This window comes from Lipophrys pholis, assembly GCF_963383615.2.
Source record: "Lipophrys pholis genome assembly, chromosome: 7".
Lineage (NCBI taxonomy): Eukaryota > Metazoa > Chordata > Actinopteri > Blenniiformes > Blenniidae > Lipophrys > Lipophrys pholis.
Window position 1 is genome coordinate 22,489,156 of NC_137638.1, and position 14,880 is coordinate 22,504,035.

The 14,880-nt window shown below is 43.0% G+C and overlaps 1 protein-coding gene across 1 annotated transcript in view; it reads right to left on the reverse strand.

Annotated features, from left to right (window-relative positions):
• Positions 1-14,214, reverse strand: part of bmp1a (bone morphogenetic protein 1a) — a 31,482-nt gene extending 17,268 nt beyond the window's left edge. Inside the window, exons 1-4 of the mRNA XM_080467926.1 lie at positions 14,023-14,214; positions 5,611-5,724; positions 2,265-2,390; positions 1,282-1,399 (exon numbers count right to left, since the gene is read on the reverse strand). Of these exons, the coding sequence (XP_080324052.1) occupies positions 1,282-1,399; positions 2,265-2,390; positions 5,611-5,724; positions 14,023-14,167 (503 nt within the window). The 5' untranslated portion in view covers positions 14,168-14,214. The remainder of the gene's footprint in view (positions 1-1,281; positions 1,400-2,264; positions 2,391-5,610; positions 5,725-14,022) is intronic.
• Between the last annotated feature and the right edge of the window lie 666 nt (positions 14,215-14,880).

Here is a 14,880-nt window from a genome sequence, read left to right on the forward strand (position 1 = left end):
AAACACAGAGAGGTAGTGTTGACAAAGTCAGAATGGTGAACTCTATGCCTCCCGAAACCAGTGGAAACATGGGAGGATGAGAAGGAAAAGAGTGTGTCTCTGGCTCTCTAAAGTCTAATAACGCTTTACATTTCAACACGTTGTTTATGTATATAACCAAAACATCTTTTTCTCAACAACCCCTGGTCTGTTTAATAAGTCGAATGACCCGTCGTCGACACATACAGGAGTGACATTCATTCATCGGCTTGCCAATGCAAATGCTGAGAGTGACGGTGGAAGCTGGCTGACTGCAGAGCTCCATCTCAGTGTGACATGAAAGGTTCAGTGTGGGAGTCTGCAGGACGGGCACACACATAATGGCCCTGTGGGCCAGACAGCCGCTCTCTAATTACTGCGAGCCAAGTCAGGCTCTCCTGAGACACGCCTTGAACTTTGCACAGGACAGATGGGGGCCTGCTGAATATGCAGCAGAGTCAAGCGTTCCCACTGCTAACCGCTGCTGCCTGTGTGGATAATGTCATCCTTGTTGCCCCAGAGGCCAGTCGCTAAGATAAAAATGTCTATTAACAGTAAACTGGAAATAAAATTTAAAAAAACCTCCATGAGTCGCATCCGCTTGCTTTAAAGCTGTTTGTGTTGAACCCTACAAATCAGTGGGTCAAGTACACTTTGTGTAACAACATAATGACTGGTCTTTCCCCTGGAAACTTCTTTAATAACTTTGAACCGGGCTGACTTCTTTCTCCCACAAATAGGTCATGCAGGTGTTTGTTCAACAAAGCACCAAATTCAAAAAAATTGTTCATTATGAAACCAAAGAGCTTTTCCTGTCTGAACAGGTTGTCTATAATCGGTTCGCAAGATTAAAATCCACAACCACTATTTCCTCTGACTTTCTATTTAAGGAGAAACGCTGAGTGGACACAGCAGTCTGACTTTGGTGCGGAAAACGGTGTTATGGAGCAGCCGAGGAAATCTCTCTTTTGTGTGCTGTCCCGGGCGAAGTGTATGACACGAGTCACTGATGCAGTGTGATGAAGAGGCACAGGAAATTCCTAGCCACTGAATAGATGTCTCTTTCAGGACCGGCGGGGGGTTAAAAGAACAGCTCAGGCTCACTGCAGAGGGACTGTAAACAGACGGAGGGAACCTCAATGAAGCCCTGCTGAGCTGGAGGCAAGAAAAGCCTAAATAATTAGCCGGAGATGATCAAACCTCAACAGAGAGCCACTAGTGTTCAGTTCCTGCTAGTGGGAGCTCAAAGCTCCACTGACTCACCCGCATGGTCGATAGGTGAAGACAATATAGCTTTCCTCCTGAGTCCTCTCGACAAAGGTCACGCAGGTGTGCTTCTCCCAGTGGCGCATGGCTTGGCGGAATATCGCCCGCTGGCTGCCTGAATAAAAAGTCAGTGTGGGTGAGAGAACACACTGGAACACAGCATTTCTAAGAGGAAAAGTAGACTTATGTATAGCTCACAATACTTTTTTTAATTCCAACATTGGACATTATTGGACATTCCAAATGCCTAAAGATCACAAATCATTTCCCTATTTTTTTATGTCCTTCAGTAACATCCTGTTTAGACTAAAAGCTGCAGGATATGCACCCCCCTCCCCTCCTCCTCTCCCTCTTTGCCCCGACTCCCCCAGCCAGTAGAGGCGGATGGCTGCCACCTTCCAGTCTGGCAGTTTCTTTCTGTTCTCCCTCTTCAACATCATTCACACTCGCTCATGTAAGATTTCTTTTTCTATTATCAAAAAGTATATCTCATGCCATGAGATCACAGTGACCCTACTCAAAAAGGTTGAATTGAACATATAATGGCTGCCAGAAAATGTCTTCAAAATGATCATGTAGTCCATTTTAGCCTCCTTGAAGAATAGTGCTTCTCTATTTCTGAGAATTTCAATTGTCTTGAACAATTTCTGATCGAGACCACATTTCTATCGAATATCTTCAGTTAGGTTTTATGGCTGTAAAATGATCAAAAATGGCATTTAGTGAATGCTTTTGCCAGGAATTCAATGACAATGTTACAGTACTGAGAAGGTTGTGTTACAAATGTGTCCTCCATAAGTCCTAGGGGCATTTTAATGAATAATATACAGCCACAAAAATTCTATTTCTCTGCTTTTCTGTTTGTTTTCAACTTTCTAGGGATCATGAAATATTCAGCTTATGGGTGTGAGAGGTACGCATTCCAAATCCTGTCAGCTGTGACAGGATAGGTTTAATAGCAAGTATATATTGTTACTTACCACTAAAGTTACCACTGATGACATAAGGTATAACACCTTCAGGCCAAACACGCTCGGGTCTGGAGGTAGCCGCTCTTTTCCTGCGATGTGTGCCCAGCCTGTTCTGGCTGGTCTGATTGGTTGATCCTGATGATTTAAAACAAGTAGAAAAGCAGTGTTGATTCTGTACATTTGCTGGTCCCATAATGCAACAGTTTCACACACAAAGAGACATTTTGTTGTCAATCCAATTCGGTGCCAACAACACCAAAAAACAAGGGATTTTTTTCCCTGAATCATTTAGTCGTGTGAAATACGTTCAAAAAGAGGAGTGTTTTTTTTGTTTTAAATTAATTTCACCATTTTATTGTGACTCAACCAAACATAATGTTACCATGGCTTGTCTCAAACCCGGTGTTCAAAAAGAGAAAATAAAACATCCTGATGACACTGCAGGTTTATGGTTGGGATTTCCTTTCTGATGCAGCCCAACCAATGACCTGGACTTTGGTACCGACATTAAGTAAACACAAAGTGTTGGTTTTCCCCCCAAAATCGAGTTGTCAGAATTTGTAATGTCGCAAGAGTATAAATATTAACTTTGAGTGATCTATGATGGGTTGCAAAAACATGTACAAAAACAATTATATTTTGTGATAATTATTTAAATTTTCTTTAATGAAACTATGTTTTATACGTTTCTCTTCCAGTGAGAGATATGACAGCAGTTTGTCAATACAATGGATGTGTTATGAATAAACCTACATTTTAACTTGTATAAATAGAATTTTATTGATAAAGCATTGTTGGCGCTCGGGATTTTCCTTTCTCTTCCATTTGGCCAAGTTAGTGAGGACGCCAACAGACAACTTTAATCAACTTCAGGGGTCTGGAATATAACCGCACGACTTCCAGATAAAGACTCTGACAGATGATTTCACTCAGTTTTTCATTTGAGGTTGCAGTACTAAAAGTAAATCTGCCAGTGCCTGAAAAAAACAAACATCTGCAGGTTGTTCAGGATATATTGATCTGCATCGCTGTTTATTGAAAGCTCCATGTAACATCTGTTTACACAGCTATGCAATTTGGTATTAGTAAAAAACAGGAAAATCTTTACGAATTTAAGTATTGACAAGGAAAGTAGTACAAGTTAATCGTTTGATATCAGACGACCCTGGTGAGAAATGCTGGTGGTAAATCAGTAACAGCATAGAGAAGGTGCCTTCGTGTTTTCACGCCAACCGCGTTTGAAGTGCAAGCCACAAGCTTTTTTTTTTAGTTTATTGGACAATGTGTTCCGTTTGAATTTCAGTCTGCAAGAGTAAATCTCAGCTGCCTGCCAAGATCAATTAGCACGTACACTTGTGCATGTGTTGAGGAAATGGCTGATAACAGTCAAATCTGTTCAGTCAACTGATAAGAAGTGCTGGGGAAACTAAACTTGTGGGGAGATGTGTTAATTACAGTGAGACGATTAAATCGACAGTCTTCATTCAAAGTTACATGCAAAAGTATTTTTAGGCCAGAAGCTTTTGTCATATTTCTTATTATTATTCCGATTGTGCTGCAAGCTTCACCAGCTGTTGTGTATTTCAGACAATCGAGTGAATGAAGTCAACTCCAGAAGGAAAAATTATGTGGTGAAGCTTTTGGGCTTGTGAGTACTGAGCAAGTCTCGAAGTCCAGAAGAAAGAGTTTAATAAATGCTGATCAACGTTCAGATGTAAGAGCAGAATTTTTAGAATGAGTAGAAACTGATTTATAAGGAGTTTTCACACATTTTTGAATGTATTTGACTAAATTGTTACGGTGAAAAAGTACAATCGAGAGAAAGAAGGAAGGGATCTGTACCCATCATACTGGAAAAATGAAGAACTGTCCTTTTCTACTATATCATTTGAGGGAAGTGTGGAAATTATAACATTATAATAACAAAAACTAAAATCATGTCTCATTATTTTGTCAAAAAAATGGACTTAAGACTTTAACCTGATTATGTTACGCTTCCTCAACTGCCTCTCAATGACTTGGTCCATTCTATCCCAGCAATACTGTGCAAGGCTGCGTGTGGATCAGTGGAAGTCTGTCAGAGGTATCTTACCTTCAATGGGAAGCAATTTTAGAAAAGATTAACTATTGACAAAATGTGATTGAGACTTTTTGTTATTTCTACTTTTCAATATAATATTATTCATGAGACTTGACCACAATTGGGTTTGTGAACCAGAATAAACACATCACTACCCCAAATTTAACAACAGATGATTCAAATGGGAAAAAAAAACTGGTTCAAAATCAACAGAAAAAACACAACCATATGATTAAGAGACTTTTTATGGTACCTCCTGAAAGAGAAAAAAAAAGATTTTCCACCCATGCATCCACACTTATGTAAGTTGATCCGATACAGATACTGCAGAGACGGAACGTCTGTGCAGCCTGACACATGAAACATCTCTGTGAGGAAATGTAGGACACACACTTGACTTGATGTGTGTTTTTTTGAAGAGCAGTCTTATGCAACACCACGACACTGATAATGGGTTTTTTTCCCATCTTTTTATACTGAAGTAGCTTTTCTTCTTCTTTTCCTTCTTCAAAACGAGACTCTACTGCTGTGACCTCACAGTCCATCTCCGTTTCCTGGAGCATCGTCTTCACCCCCTGCTTCAGAGGTGACCGTTTAGTCTGAAAATCCACCTCACTCACTGGATATTTTAAGCAGCTGAAATGTATTTTTAATCCACCAAAGTGATCATTTTCCTCTGCATGCTTATTAAATCAAGCACAAAATATCCGAAGCAAGCTGACATAGTTTGAGCACAGGCGGCAACCTGAGCAGTCTTGTTGGTTCCTGCTCACTTCCAGTCTCCAGACAAGCGAAGCCGATCAGTCCCCGCTGACTCACAGCTGTTTGCCTAAATGGTGCTTTTCATTTTAGGAAAAGACATTCAGCGCGACAAAGCCCCACAATTTTTGCCCCAAACCGTGGTGTTACAGGTGTAGCAATGCACAGTGATAACAAGATGATTGGAGGCATAAACCTTTAAAGAGAGCTCGTGAAAAGCAAAAGGCCGTTAGCCCGACAGGTGTTGCTGCCGAGTCTCAGCTGAAGAGGATCCGAGTGGCTTCCAGGCTGAAGTATAAGAGAGCAAAAATGTCCTTGTATGCAATTACTCCCTAATCAGAAGCTCCCTTTACGGGAACCACAATCATTTCAGTTCTTTTGTTGAATTTTATCTCAAGTGACAACGCCCAACACTTTACCTCAGAGCAATAATGAAGATATTTATTTTGATTTGTATTAATGTCAAGTTGTCAATTCTGCAGCAGCGTTTAGAGTCCAATGTTTAACAACCATTACCTGCATCTGTGTGATTGAAAGTCTGAACAGTCCTCTGAGCCAAATCTATTATCCTGTCCACTTTAAATGATCGCAGGTCCTCCTCGTCCAGAGCGATGTCACCCAGATAGGCAACTGAAAGACAGAAAACACAGACGGCACACGTCAGGCGAGTAGCGAGAGTGAAGGTGCCTCACAATATGAAGCCTCGGTTGTTGCCTCAAGCTTTTCCTGTGGCTCGGGCCGAGTAGGCTGAATGGAAGCCCAGTGGACGCGCTTGGGGAAGGCCTCGAGGTTGTAAGACACGCATATGAAAATACACACTTCATTCCTTTTTTCCCCCACTTTGTTCCGTTTATCCCTTCCTCACAGTGGAATTGAAATGCAGTTGAGGAACAGGGAATCTGCTCATTTGGAGAGTTTTTGCTATGTTGTCAAATCGCCGTTAGTAAATGGACAAAGTAAATCAACTCAAGACATTGTATGAGGCTTAATAGAATCTGTCCAATCTAGTGAGAGAATGAACTCAGTAACCTGGCTGTTTAGAGGATTTTGCTGACACAAGTTTCATCCAGATGTTAACCGTGGAACAACAAAATCTGCACAGTCTGCTCCGGCGCCCTTGAATAGATAATGAGAACTACGAGATACGAAACAATGGGACGTTGACACTACCTCGATGGAGCAATATGGGGCACCTTGAACAAGTAATTGCTCTTTAATGAGGCCAAGGAGAGGGAAAAATAACCGAACAGGCCCACTTTACAAGGAATGTGCTTTATTAGATTTCTTACTTAAATGCCCCATTGCTAGAAGTCCGCTCCGCAGAGACAGGGCGCTCGGTTTTACTGGCTTTTAACACCAGCACGTTTGCAGAATTTATGGCACAGCTTGCATGCAGGAGTTTTGGGAGCGGTGGGATGAGGTGGGGAGGTTCTGGAGGGGCAATATTGTGGCGCTGTGATCCATCTCTGAACAGGAGAGGACAATGACGGAGGTAGAAAGGAGAGGAAGGAGAAATATTCTCTCCGTCCAACAGGGAAGGCAGATGTGGAGCATAAAGAAAATAACATTCTTGATGCAAGTTTGGTTTTGTGCGGTAGTGGAGGGCAGGCCGACCTTAAAGATTTACAAAACTTTTAATATCAGAGTTAGAAAAAGATTTACAATGTTTTTGAACTGTGAAAAGCTCGTCAACCCAACACAAGCTGTACGGCAGAAATACACCAGAAAATCATTTTGTGCGGTTATGTTTCAGGCAGTTCAAAGTTTTCTTTCTTTTTAAGCACAGAACAAAAGCGTCCACGGGAATGTTTTTATCTCCTTGTAGTTGTGTGGAAGTTTCAAAGAGGACTGAGACTGAAGAGAAAAAAGGACAAAATGCACAAAAGAAGCAAAGACAAAAACACCACTTGGCTGGAGTCCCCGCTCACCAGAGGAGAGTTATTGAAACAATCTGGAGCTGGCTTCAGTCGACGCAGGCTGGTTTTCCACCCTGCAGGATGTAGAGGATGCACAGCACACTGATGACAGCAATAAAGAAAAAGGTGTAGATCACAGCTGGCAGGTCAGGGCACGCACAGAGGACGGGTTTGAATTCCAGAGGTCAAAGGGATCCTCTAATTTGCACTCGAAAAGTACAACAAAAAACCGCCCTAAAAATCCCAATCTGAGACACAAAAACAGGCTGCTTTGGATCTATCAGTGGTGCTGACAACCACTACCATTAAACACTACTGATAAGGGGACGCCACCAGATGTGGTGCAGTATAGGATGGATGGACTGACAACAGGAGGACTTCTCTTCTTCACGCCACAAATTTTCTTCTTTTTTTTTTTATTTGATTCCCAGAAAAGAAGAGGTGGCGCTCTGAAACCAGTTTGAACAATTAATAAGAATACATTATTGAGTGCAAAACAATTCCAGGAGATATTTAATCTTCCACCTTGGCAGAAAGAAAAGAAAAGTACAACTGGAAGGATTTATCTGGCGTTCACAGCGTAATGTGCAATCCAGGACCAAATAATGAGGTACAGTCCTTCTCCCACCCCCTGGAGTTCACAGAGGGCTGCGCTCTATGAGCTCCATACATCCAGCAGCATTTGGAAGACATGCTGGTTAATCCGCAGCATCATTGTTCTCACACAACAGTGGAGATTGAAGTGAGCAAATGCACAGCCCGGTGGCATTAGGACTCATTTCCCCCAGGCATGGCAGTCGTCCTGGAGACGCTGTTGCAGGTTTATGGAAAGACTCGCAGGGATTGTGAATTAATCCCCTTGTCTCCTGCCTTTAATTATCCATACACACATGGTTTTAGGATTCTTTTGTACACAACTCTAGGCGAGGATTGAGGCCAGGCTATGGAGAAAAGTGATAAACTTATCTTGATGAGGAGCTCTGTAACGAGGTAAAATATGAACACAGCAAGGCTGGTGTGTTGTACAGTAGATTACAGCTTCGTGCATGTGGCAGATGGCTCGTGATCACCACAGAGTACAATGCTGCATCTCTTTCCAAAACATTATTCATTACCTAAATGACAACAGCTGCAGCTATAATATCAGTGCGGAGTAGTTAGGCAACGGCTGAGCGGTGTCTGTTTTTGGTTGATTTCTTTTTTTTATGTAAACAAAATGAAGTTTGAGGGAAAAATCAACGTGTGTTTCACCTGCCTCAATTCAAAATACAACAAAGACCTTTGGCCAACTCCTGGATTGACAACTAATTGATACAGGATGAAGGTCAACCCCCCCATCATTGAATTTTTTTAAGTTAATCTAAACCATCATAATCCTTCTCATCTCTTAAAACTCCCCCCACCCCCGTCCATCAATCAGCATATCTAGTCAGATTACACATGAGACCTCAATCAAATTAATCCCATTGATTCGTGTAATGCCTTAGCCTCGACCTCTGCGGTGTCAAATACACCAGGACTATTCCCATAAATCTCCTTCCCTGAATACCAGACCGTGACATCTGCCACTGAAACCTGCACAAACATCAATACTAAGCCTATACAGACACTAACATCAGCCTTTATTTAGAAGGGCCGGTCCCGCTGTGAGGCCCTGCTTTTTCCTGGCTGTACTTATAAAGACATCGAGACCGCCTTCCTCCATACATGACCTAATGAAGAGGGATGGAGAGACGTAAGCCTGGAATGCATCACAATACCCTCGCACCGCCTTTCACTGCCTTTTTGGGAACAAACACTGCCTTTTGAATGCCAATAGTGTACTTCGTTAAGGTGATTACCATATGATGACGGTGTAAGTACCAATTTGCAGGGGTTTTTTTGTACAGTCCTCGCCTTTTTCGGGCTGAACGCTCTCCTGTGTTGATATTTTCCCTCCAGACACTGCATTTTAAACAGCACCAAGAAGACAAACAGGTGGAAAAGTTTTGTGATTATCAAGAAAAACTTTCTATAAAGGGAAGAAAAATATATATTCCTGAGGGATGATGAATAATATTATTCAGGGGACGTTGTCGTGTAAATATGGTACCTCTCTCTGTTGTAAAAACAACACCAGCTGTTATTTCTTCAGCAAATGCTTATCTTGACATTTCCTTACACCCCAATTTAAGCCCAAGGCGGAAGAAAGAAAAAAAACATGCGTGTATCTGCACTGATTTCCAAAAGACACCGTGGCATAATTAGAGGAGAGAGTTTGACAAAGTCAGAAAGTAGAGCTCAAGATTCATGCAATTATTTCCCGATGAAGGCTCGACTCCTCATCACCTGCTGCTGAGATCAAGAACGAGTCGCTGTCGCCACATCGCCGCTTCGGATCTTATTGACCAAATTAATGTGGCCTCAGCTGCAAAGGGCGCACACCATGAGACTGCCGTCCCTTTAACGTTTCACACTCCATCAAGCCCATTAGCAGATTGGATTTCTCAGCTCATCCTGGCCAGTGATCACTGATACACCCGACTGTCAGTTGAACTCCCTCTAATGACTCATCAGCTCGCTAACAATTTGTCTATTTTAATGTCATTGATATGCAGTATTTGGGCTCCTTACACTGATGAATAATTCATAGCCAAGCTGTATTCTCACCTTTGACTAAACTTATTTTGACCGTACCAACTTCATATTTCTGGTTTAGAAAGCAGACTAACACTCACACAGCATTTTTCCCCCTGTAGCAGATGTCCAAAGTCAAATTTAAATGGGTTTGTGGACGAGTTAAATCTGGAGGCAATATTCACCTCTCAACATTTTCCATATTCAATAGCTATCTCCAGCTGAAGAAAAACACACCTTGAGTATATATCCCGGGTGGAGGGAAGTGAAATAATGTTCCTCCAGGTGAGCTGCAGCAAACTTTACCAAATAGAAGTGAATATGGATGAAATGGTGTCAAGCTGCTTAGTCCTGAAAGCTAATTGAACATCCTCTGAGCCTTTTGAAAGACGACTCCCACAGTGTGCTCCGTACCCAGACCTGATAATAAAGTCATGCAAGATTAGTTGTCGTTTAGCTTTGATGGAAAACATATTGTTTCAACTGAAGCATGGAGACTACGCTAATAGGTCTGCTGCCTAATCGCCTGAGCCCTGCAGAGACAGAAGAAGCAGGGGTCCTGCATGTTAAAAAAAACCAAACCAAAAAAAAAAAAAAAACACACAGCGGGAGCTCGGCGATACAACCCCAATTCTATGATGGAAGCAAAACATTTTCTTAGGTGTTGCTCAAAGGCTCAGTCTAGAAGTTCAACCGGAACGTCACGTCGTGAGAGGAGGGCCGCTGAGGGAGTCGCATAGAGAGCAACATGTGTTTTTCAACCAGTTTAAAGAATTACATAAAACAATGACGCAACTCATGTCTCACCTGCGTCTCTTACGATACTTCCAATGTGTCACGATGAAAATCTTTGCATGTTTGCAGGTTCAAATCCCACAACTGACAGATCACCACCAAGATCTCAGAAATAGGATGGGGGGGGGGGGGATTTCCCCAAGGGGATTAATGAAGAATGATTTGTTTAGTTACTGAGGTCTCCTTGAGGACAGAAAAACCTCCCTCAAAAACACGTTCATAAAAAATATCCAGCTGTTGTGTTACAAATGACCGAATCAGAGGCAGGTGGAAATGTGAATTACATAACTTCCTGATACTATCAACAACTTTTTCTGAGGCAAGGGGCCAAAGGGGGACAAACTCAGCAGCCCGCCTCCTGAATGGCCTCCTCTCACCTCACCTGGGCTGGCGTGGCTCAGCGCGACCCGCCTGCCCTCAATCTTCCAGCGGTGCGTTCTCTTGGCACAAGGTGAATGGCCCACTCTGTGTGGCGTGCTAAAGTCAGCCAGAGGAAAGACCCGGCGGCTCTCACGAGAAAACCGCTTGCATAACAGAAGGACGGGCAAGGAGAGATGAGCACAGGTTGACCTGTCTGCTGCTGAAACCACAGAAAGTCAGAAACATTTAAAAAAATGGAGAAGAATGTATCCGGAGCTTTAAAACGGGGAAATTGGGACGTCTGCTTCGTGAATTACTGCAGACCAACAAGTCAATCCAGCCACGACTTCTGTGACGATCGTTTCAGGCTGAGGAGACAAAGAGCATGGCTGCTTCGCAGTCATATTTCATTTTCTAAATAAGTACATCTAATCTCAGTGGGTTGTTAAAGACTTAAATGACTTTCTGGGAGCTTGCCAAGTCTGGAGTTCTGCAAACTAAGGAATTTTCCACTGGTTGAGCCCTAAATAGACGGCATTATTTCAGAGTTACAGCACTGCTCCTTTCAATCAATGCACATTTCTTTCATGTCGAATGAGGTGATGAGTTATTTATGTCAATGAAGGATTTGCAAAAATGAATTTTCAGTAACCTGAGGAAATTAAACAAACTCATCACTGGTTGCTTACTCAGCTTTTGCACGTCAGTCGAGTAGAACAGCAGCACTCAGGAGCCATTGGTGGGAGGCGTTATCAGCTGCATTTAAACCACAGGAACTTTCAAAAGCTTCAGATTCCTCAGGGGTGTGGCCCGCAGTGCGGAACATAGCTGATTAACCACTTGTGGTATTGAAGTTTACCAACTATATTTAAAAATCCTTGCAGCTGTGTTGTCTTCATTTGTCCCCACTGTGCTTTCATCAAATACTCGAGTATTTCATGGTTTTCAATGAAGCCGTTCCAGATGCAAAAAAAAAAAAATCACAATCAAAACCAGTATAATTTGAACCTCCTCCATCTATACAGTCCATCAAATGGAAATGCAGACCTCTCCATGCCATCAAGCTGTGGTGGAAACACAGGCAATAAAGGAACCTTTTTAAGTTCCATTAAGAGAAACATCTGGAACTAAAATTTCAAGGCGCGTTTGGTCACAAAGTGGGTCTTGTCAATTTTGACACAATAGACTTACATTCACTAAAGTTCTGACACTGAAAAGTAAAAGACAAAACCAACAGAAAGACCAATACTCTCCCCACATGGCATCCCTGCATTAAGACTCCACCAGCTTGTAAGCATTTTCCTGAGCGGAAGCTGCTCGACTTAGAAATGCTGACCTCCGGCCACAGAGAGCGATCACGGACTCAGTGTTGTGACGTGCATGAAAAATGAGAAGGGGCGAAAAAAAGAGACAGAGACAGAGGGAAAAAAAAATCAATAATTCAAGAATGGTCAACTCCGTGGACACTTGTCTGGAGTTGATGGTTGGGAAATAGTGTTTTCTCTGGTTCATCTTTTGAGTGAGGAGGAGTGAGGAGATCTTGGACAATGTGCTGTGTGGTGGGAAGGAGAAAAGCAGGTGGGTGTTGGAAGAGATGGAGAGTAGGGAGGGTTAAAGGAGTGGGTGTTTGTACTTTGCGACCATCTCCCAGCCGCCTGTCTGCAGACGTGTCCAGAGGAGGAAACCGTAAACAAAACAGCAAATGACACGCCGGACCACTAATAATGATAACATCCGCACTGAGATAAACACCAGTCATGGCCGGGCGTTTGTCCTCGGACATCCCAGCTGAGACATATACGTTCTGCAAAACTAAGTACCAAAACAACAAAAAAAACAAAAAACAAATCACTTGACATCCAAACACAGCATCAGCGACCTTTCGTCGGGGCGTCACTAGTGTCCAGCGCATCTATACGGATACATTGACAGCTTAAGTGACTCAACATAAACAGTACAGTTAAAACAGGATGCAGCATCTTAATGACTCACGCATGAGACATCGTTCATCTGCAGCTTGACCTTTGTCATGTTTATGCAGAGGCGAAACTCCGCAAACTTGCAAAGGTTTGTGTTTTTGTTTTTTTTTTGCCGACACTTTCTCGTCTCCTTGAGGGGGGGGGGGGGGGGGGGGACGGACGGACGCGATGAGAGGAGATAGTTGGGTAACTGAAGCGGGAGGATTGCGTTTCATAATCAGCTGACACATCAGAAATCATCAAATGCCAAATCAGTAAGCACTTCCAGGACTTTAGAGGTCATTTTGACTCAAGCCAACTCCCTCTATCTGTAACCTGAATAGTTTTACCAGATGGAAAATGCAATCTGTTCAAACTCCCCCAAAGGGATTTGGCAAGACAGTGAGTTCACGGTACACACACACACATAGTCACACACACACACACACACACACAAGAGGGGAAAAAACAAAAAGATTACAGTGACAACTGAGAATTGTTGGCCAAATAATGGGAAAACATGCAGGAGGAAAAGGCAGACATGTTTATACTGTGACCCATAAGACAATAAGAATAATGTGTGCATAGATTCTGAGCTCTACTGTACTCTCCTCTCTCTCCCCTCCTCCACTTTGTTTTAGTGGTTTGTGTGAACAGCCGGTGGAAAAAAGAAAAAAAAAAAAGACTATTTGTGCAATGACAAAAACCAACCAGAAAAAGGAGCAGAAGTCTTTTAAAATCCTTTGTTATCCCAACAGCTCAGACGTCTTCCTAAAAACACGACACCCTGCAGGAGCGACATGAGCGCATTTATAGGGAGAAAACGTGCAAAAAAAAAAAAAAAACATCAGGCTGAAACTTTTTTTTCTACGGGTACTTAAGCGAAAACTTTTCATGTCAGTAAAAGAAAAAAAAAAGAAATGTAGTGAGAAACATTTTTTTCCCTTCTTCCCATCCTTGTATTTTCATCCTCACTGCCGCTTTCGGAGCTGGATTATCCGAGGCGACTGAGAGAAAGCTTCACATGTTTCAAACTGCACAAACTACAACACTTACTACTAAACATTTGCACATAATGTTCCCTCAAGCCTTCTAGAAACTACACGCAGAGCTGTCATCTCAGGGAAAGAGAGAGAAACAGCGGTGTGATCTGTGCGAGCTCCGCCAGAAGAGATTCGTGGCATGTTTCTACCTCCACATAAATAAGGTGAATCAAACCGGGGGAGAGAGAAGAAGAAGAAGAAGAAGAAGAAGAAGAAAGAAAAAGAAAGAAAGAATCTCACCAGCTTTACAGGGATCCTTGTAGTCGATCGGGTCTGTTGTGGCAGTGGGCTCCACGTAGTAGCCCGGATCAATCGCCTCCAAATCGATCGCCAATATCACGCCAAGACATGATAGAAGAAACAAACACCTCGCCCGGAGCTCCATGTTTGTGGTGGGGGAGACGGCGCGAGGCGAGGGATAAAGGTAAAGGGAGAGAGAGAGAGAGAGGGAGGGAGAGAGAGAGAGAGAGAGAGAGGCAGAGAGAGAGAGAGAGAGAGAAAATGGGAGGTTTTGGGGGGAGAAAGAGAAGAGATCCCTCCAGGGGGGCGGGTTTTAGAGCCAGCCTCTCTCCGGTGTCTCTTGGCTCCGGGGCAGCGGTTTGGTTTCTCTCTCCTCCAGCCGGAGCAGCTCCGGACTCAAACTTTGATGATAGGGCAGCTCCTCCACCGGGCCCTGGAAATGCCCTCATGGGTGGACCTGCGTCTTTATTGCCCCCTTGTCGGTCCATTAGAGGTACTAGAGCTATGATTAGTTATATTTAATATTACGCTACTATCTCCTCTTATCGATCTCCTGCCATCAAGCAGCATTCACTAGAAACTAAAGCTTTCGTCACATATCGTTTCAAAGTTCCACTTTCATTAAAACATTTCACTCGTATTTTAACTCTTTGTTTAAAGTTTCAAACAAATTTGCCCTTTTCTTTTCTTTCTTCTTTTTTTTTTTTTTTAAGTTCAAAGTAGCCAGCATCGCGGAAACACGCACAACCATTCACACGTGCGCACTGGATGGTTGGAATCCCGTCACCCTCGCGCGCGCGCCGGGGCACGCGCACAAGCTCATAAGCAAACACACAGGAAAGAGCAAAGCGCCACCTG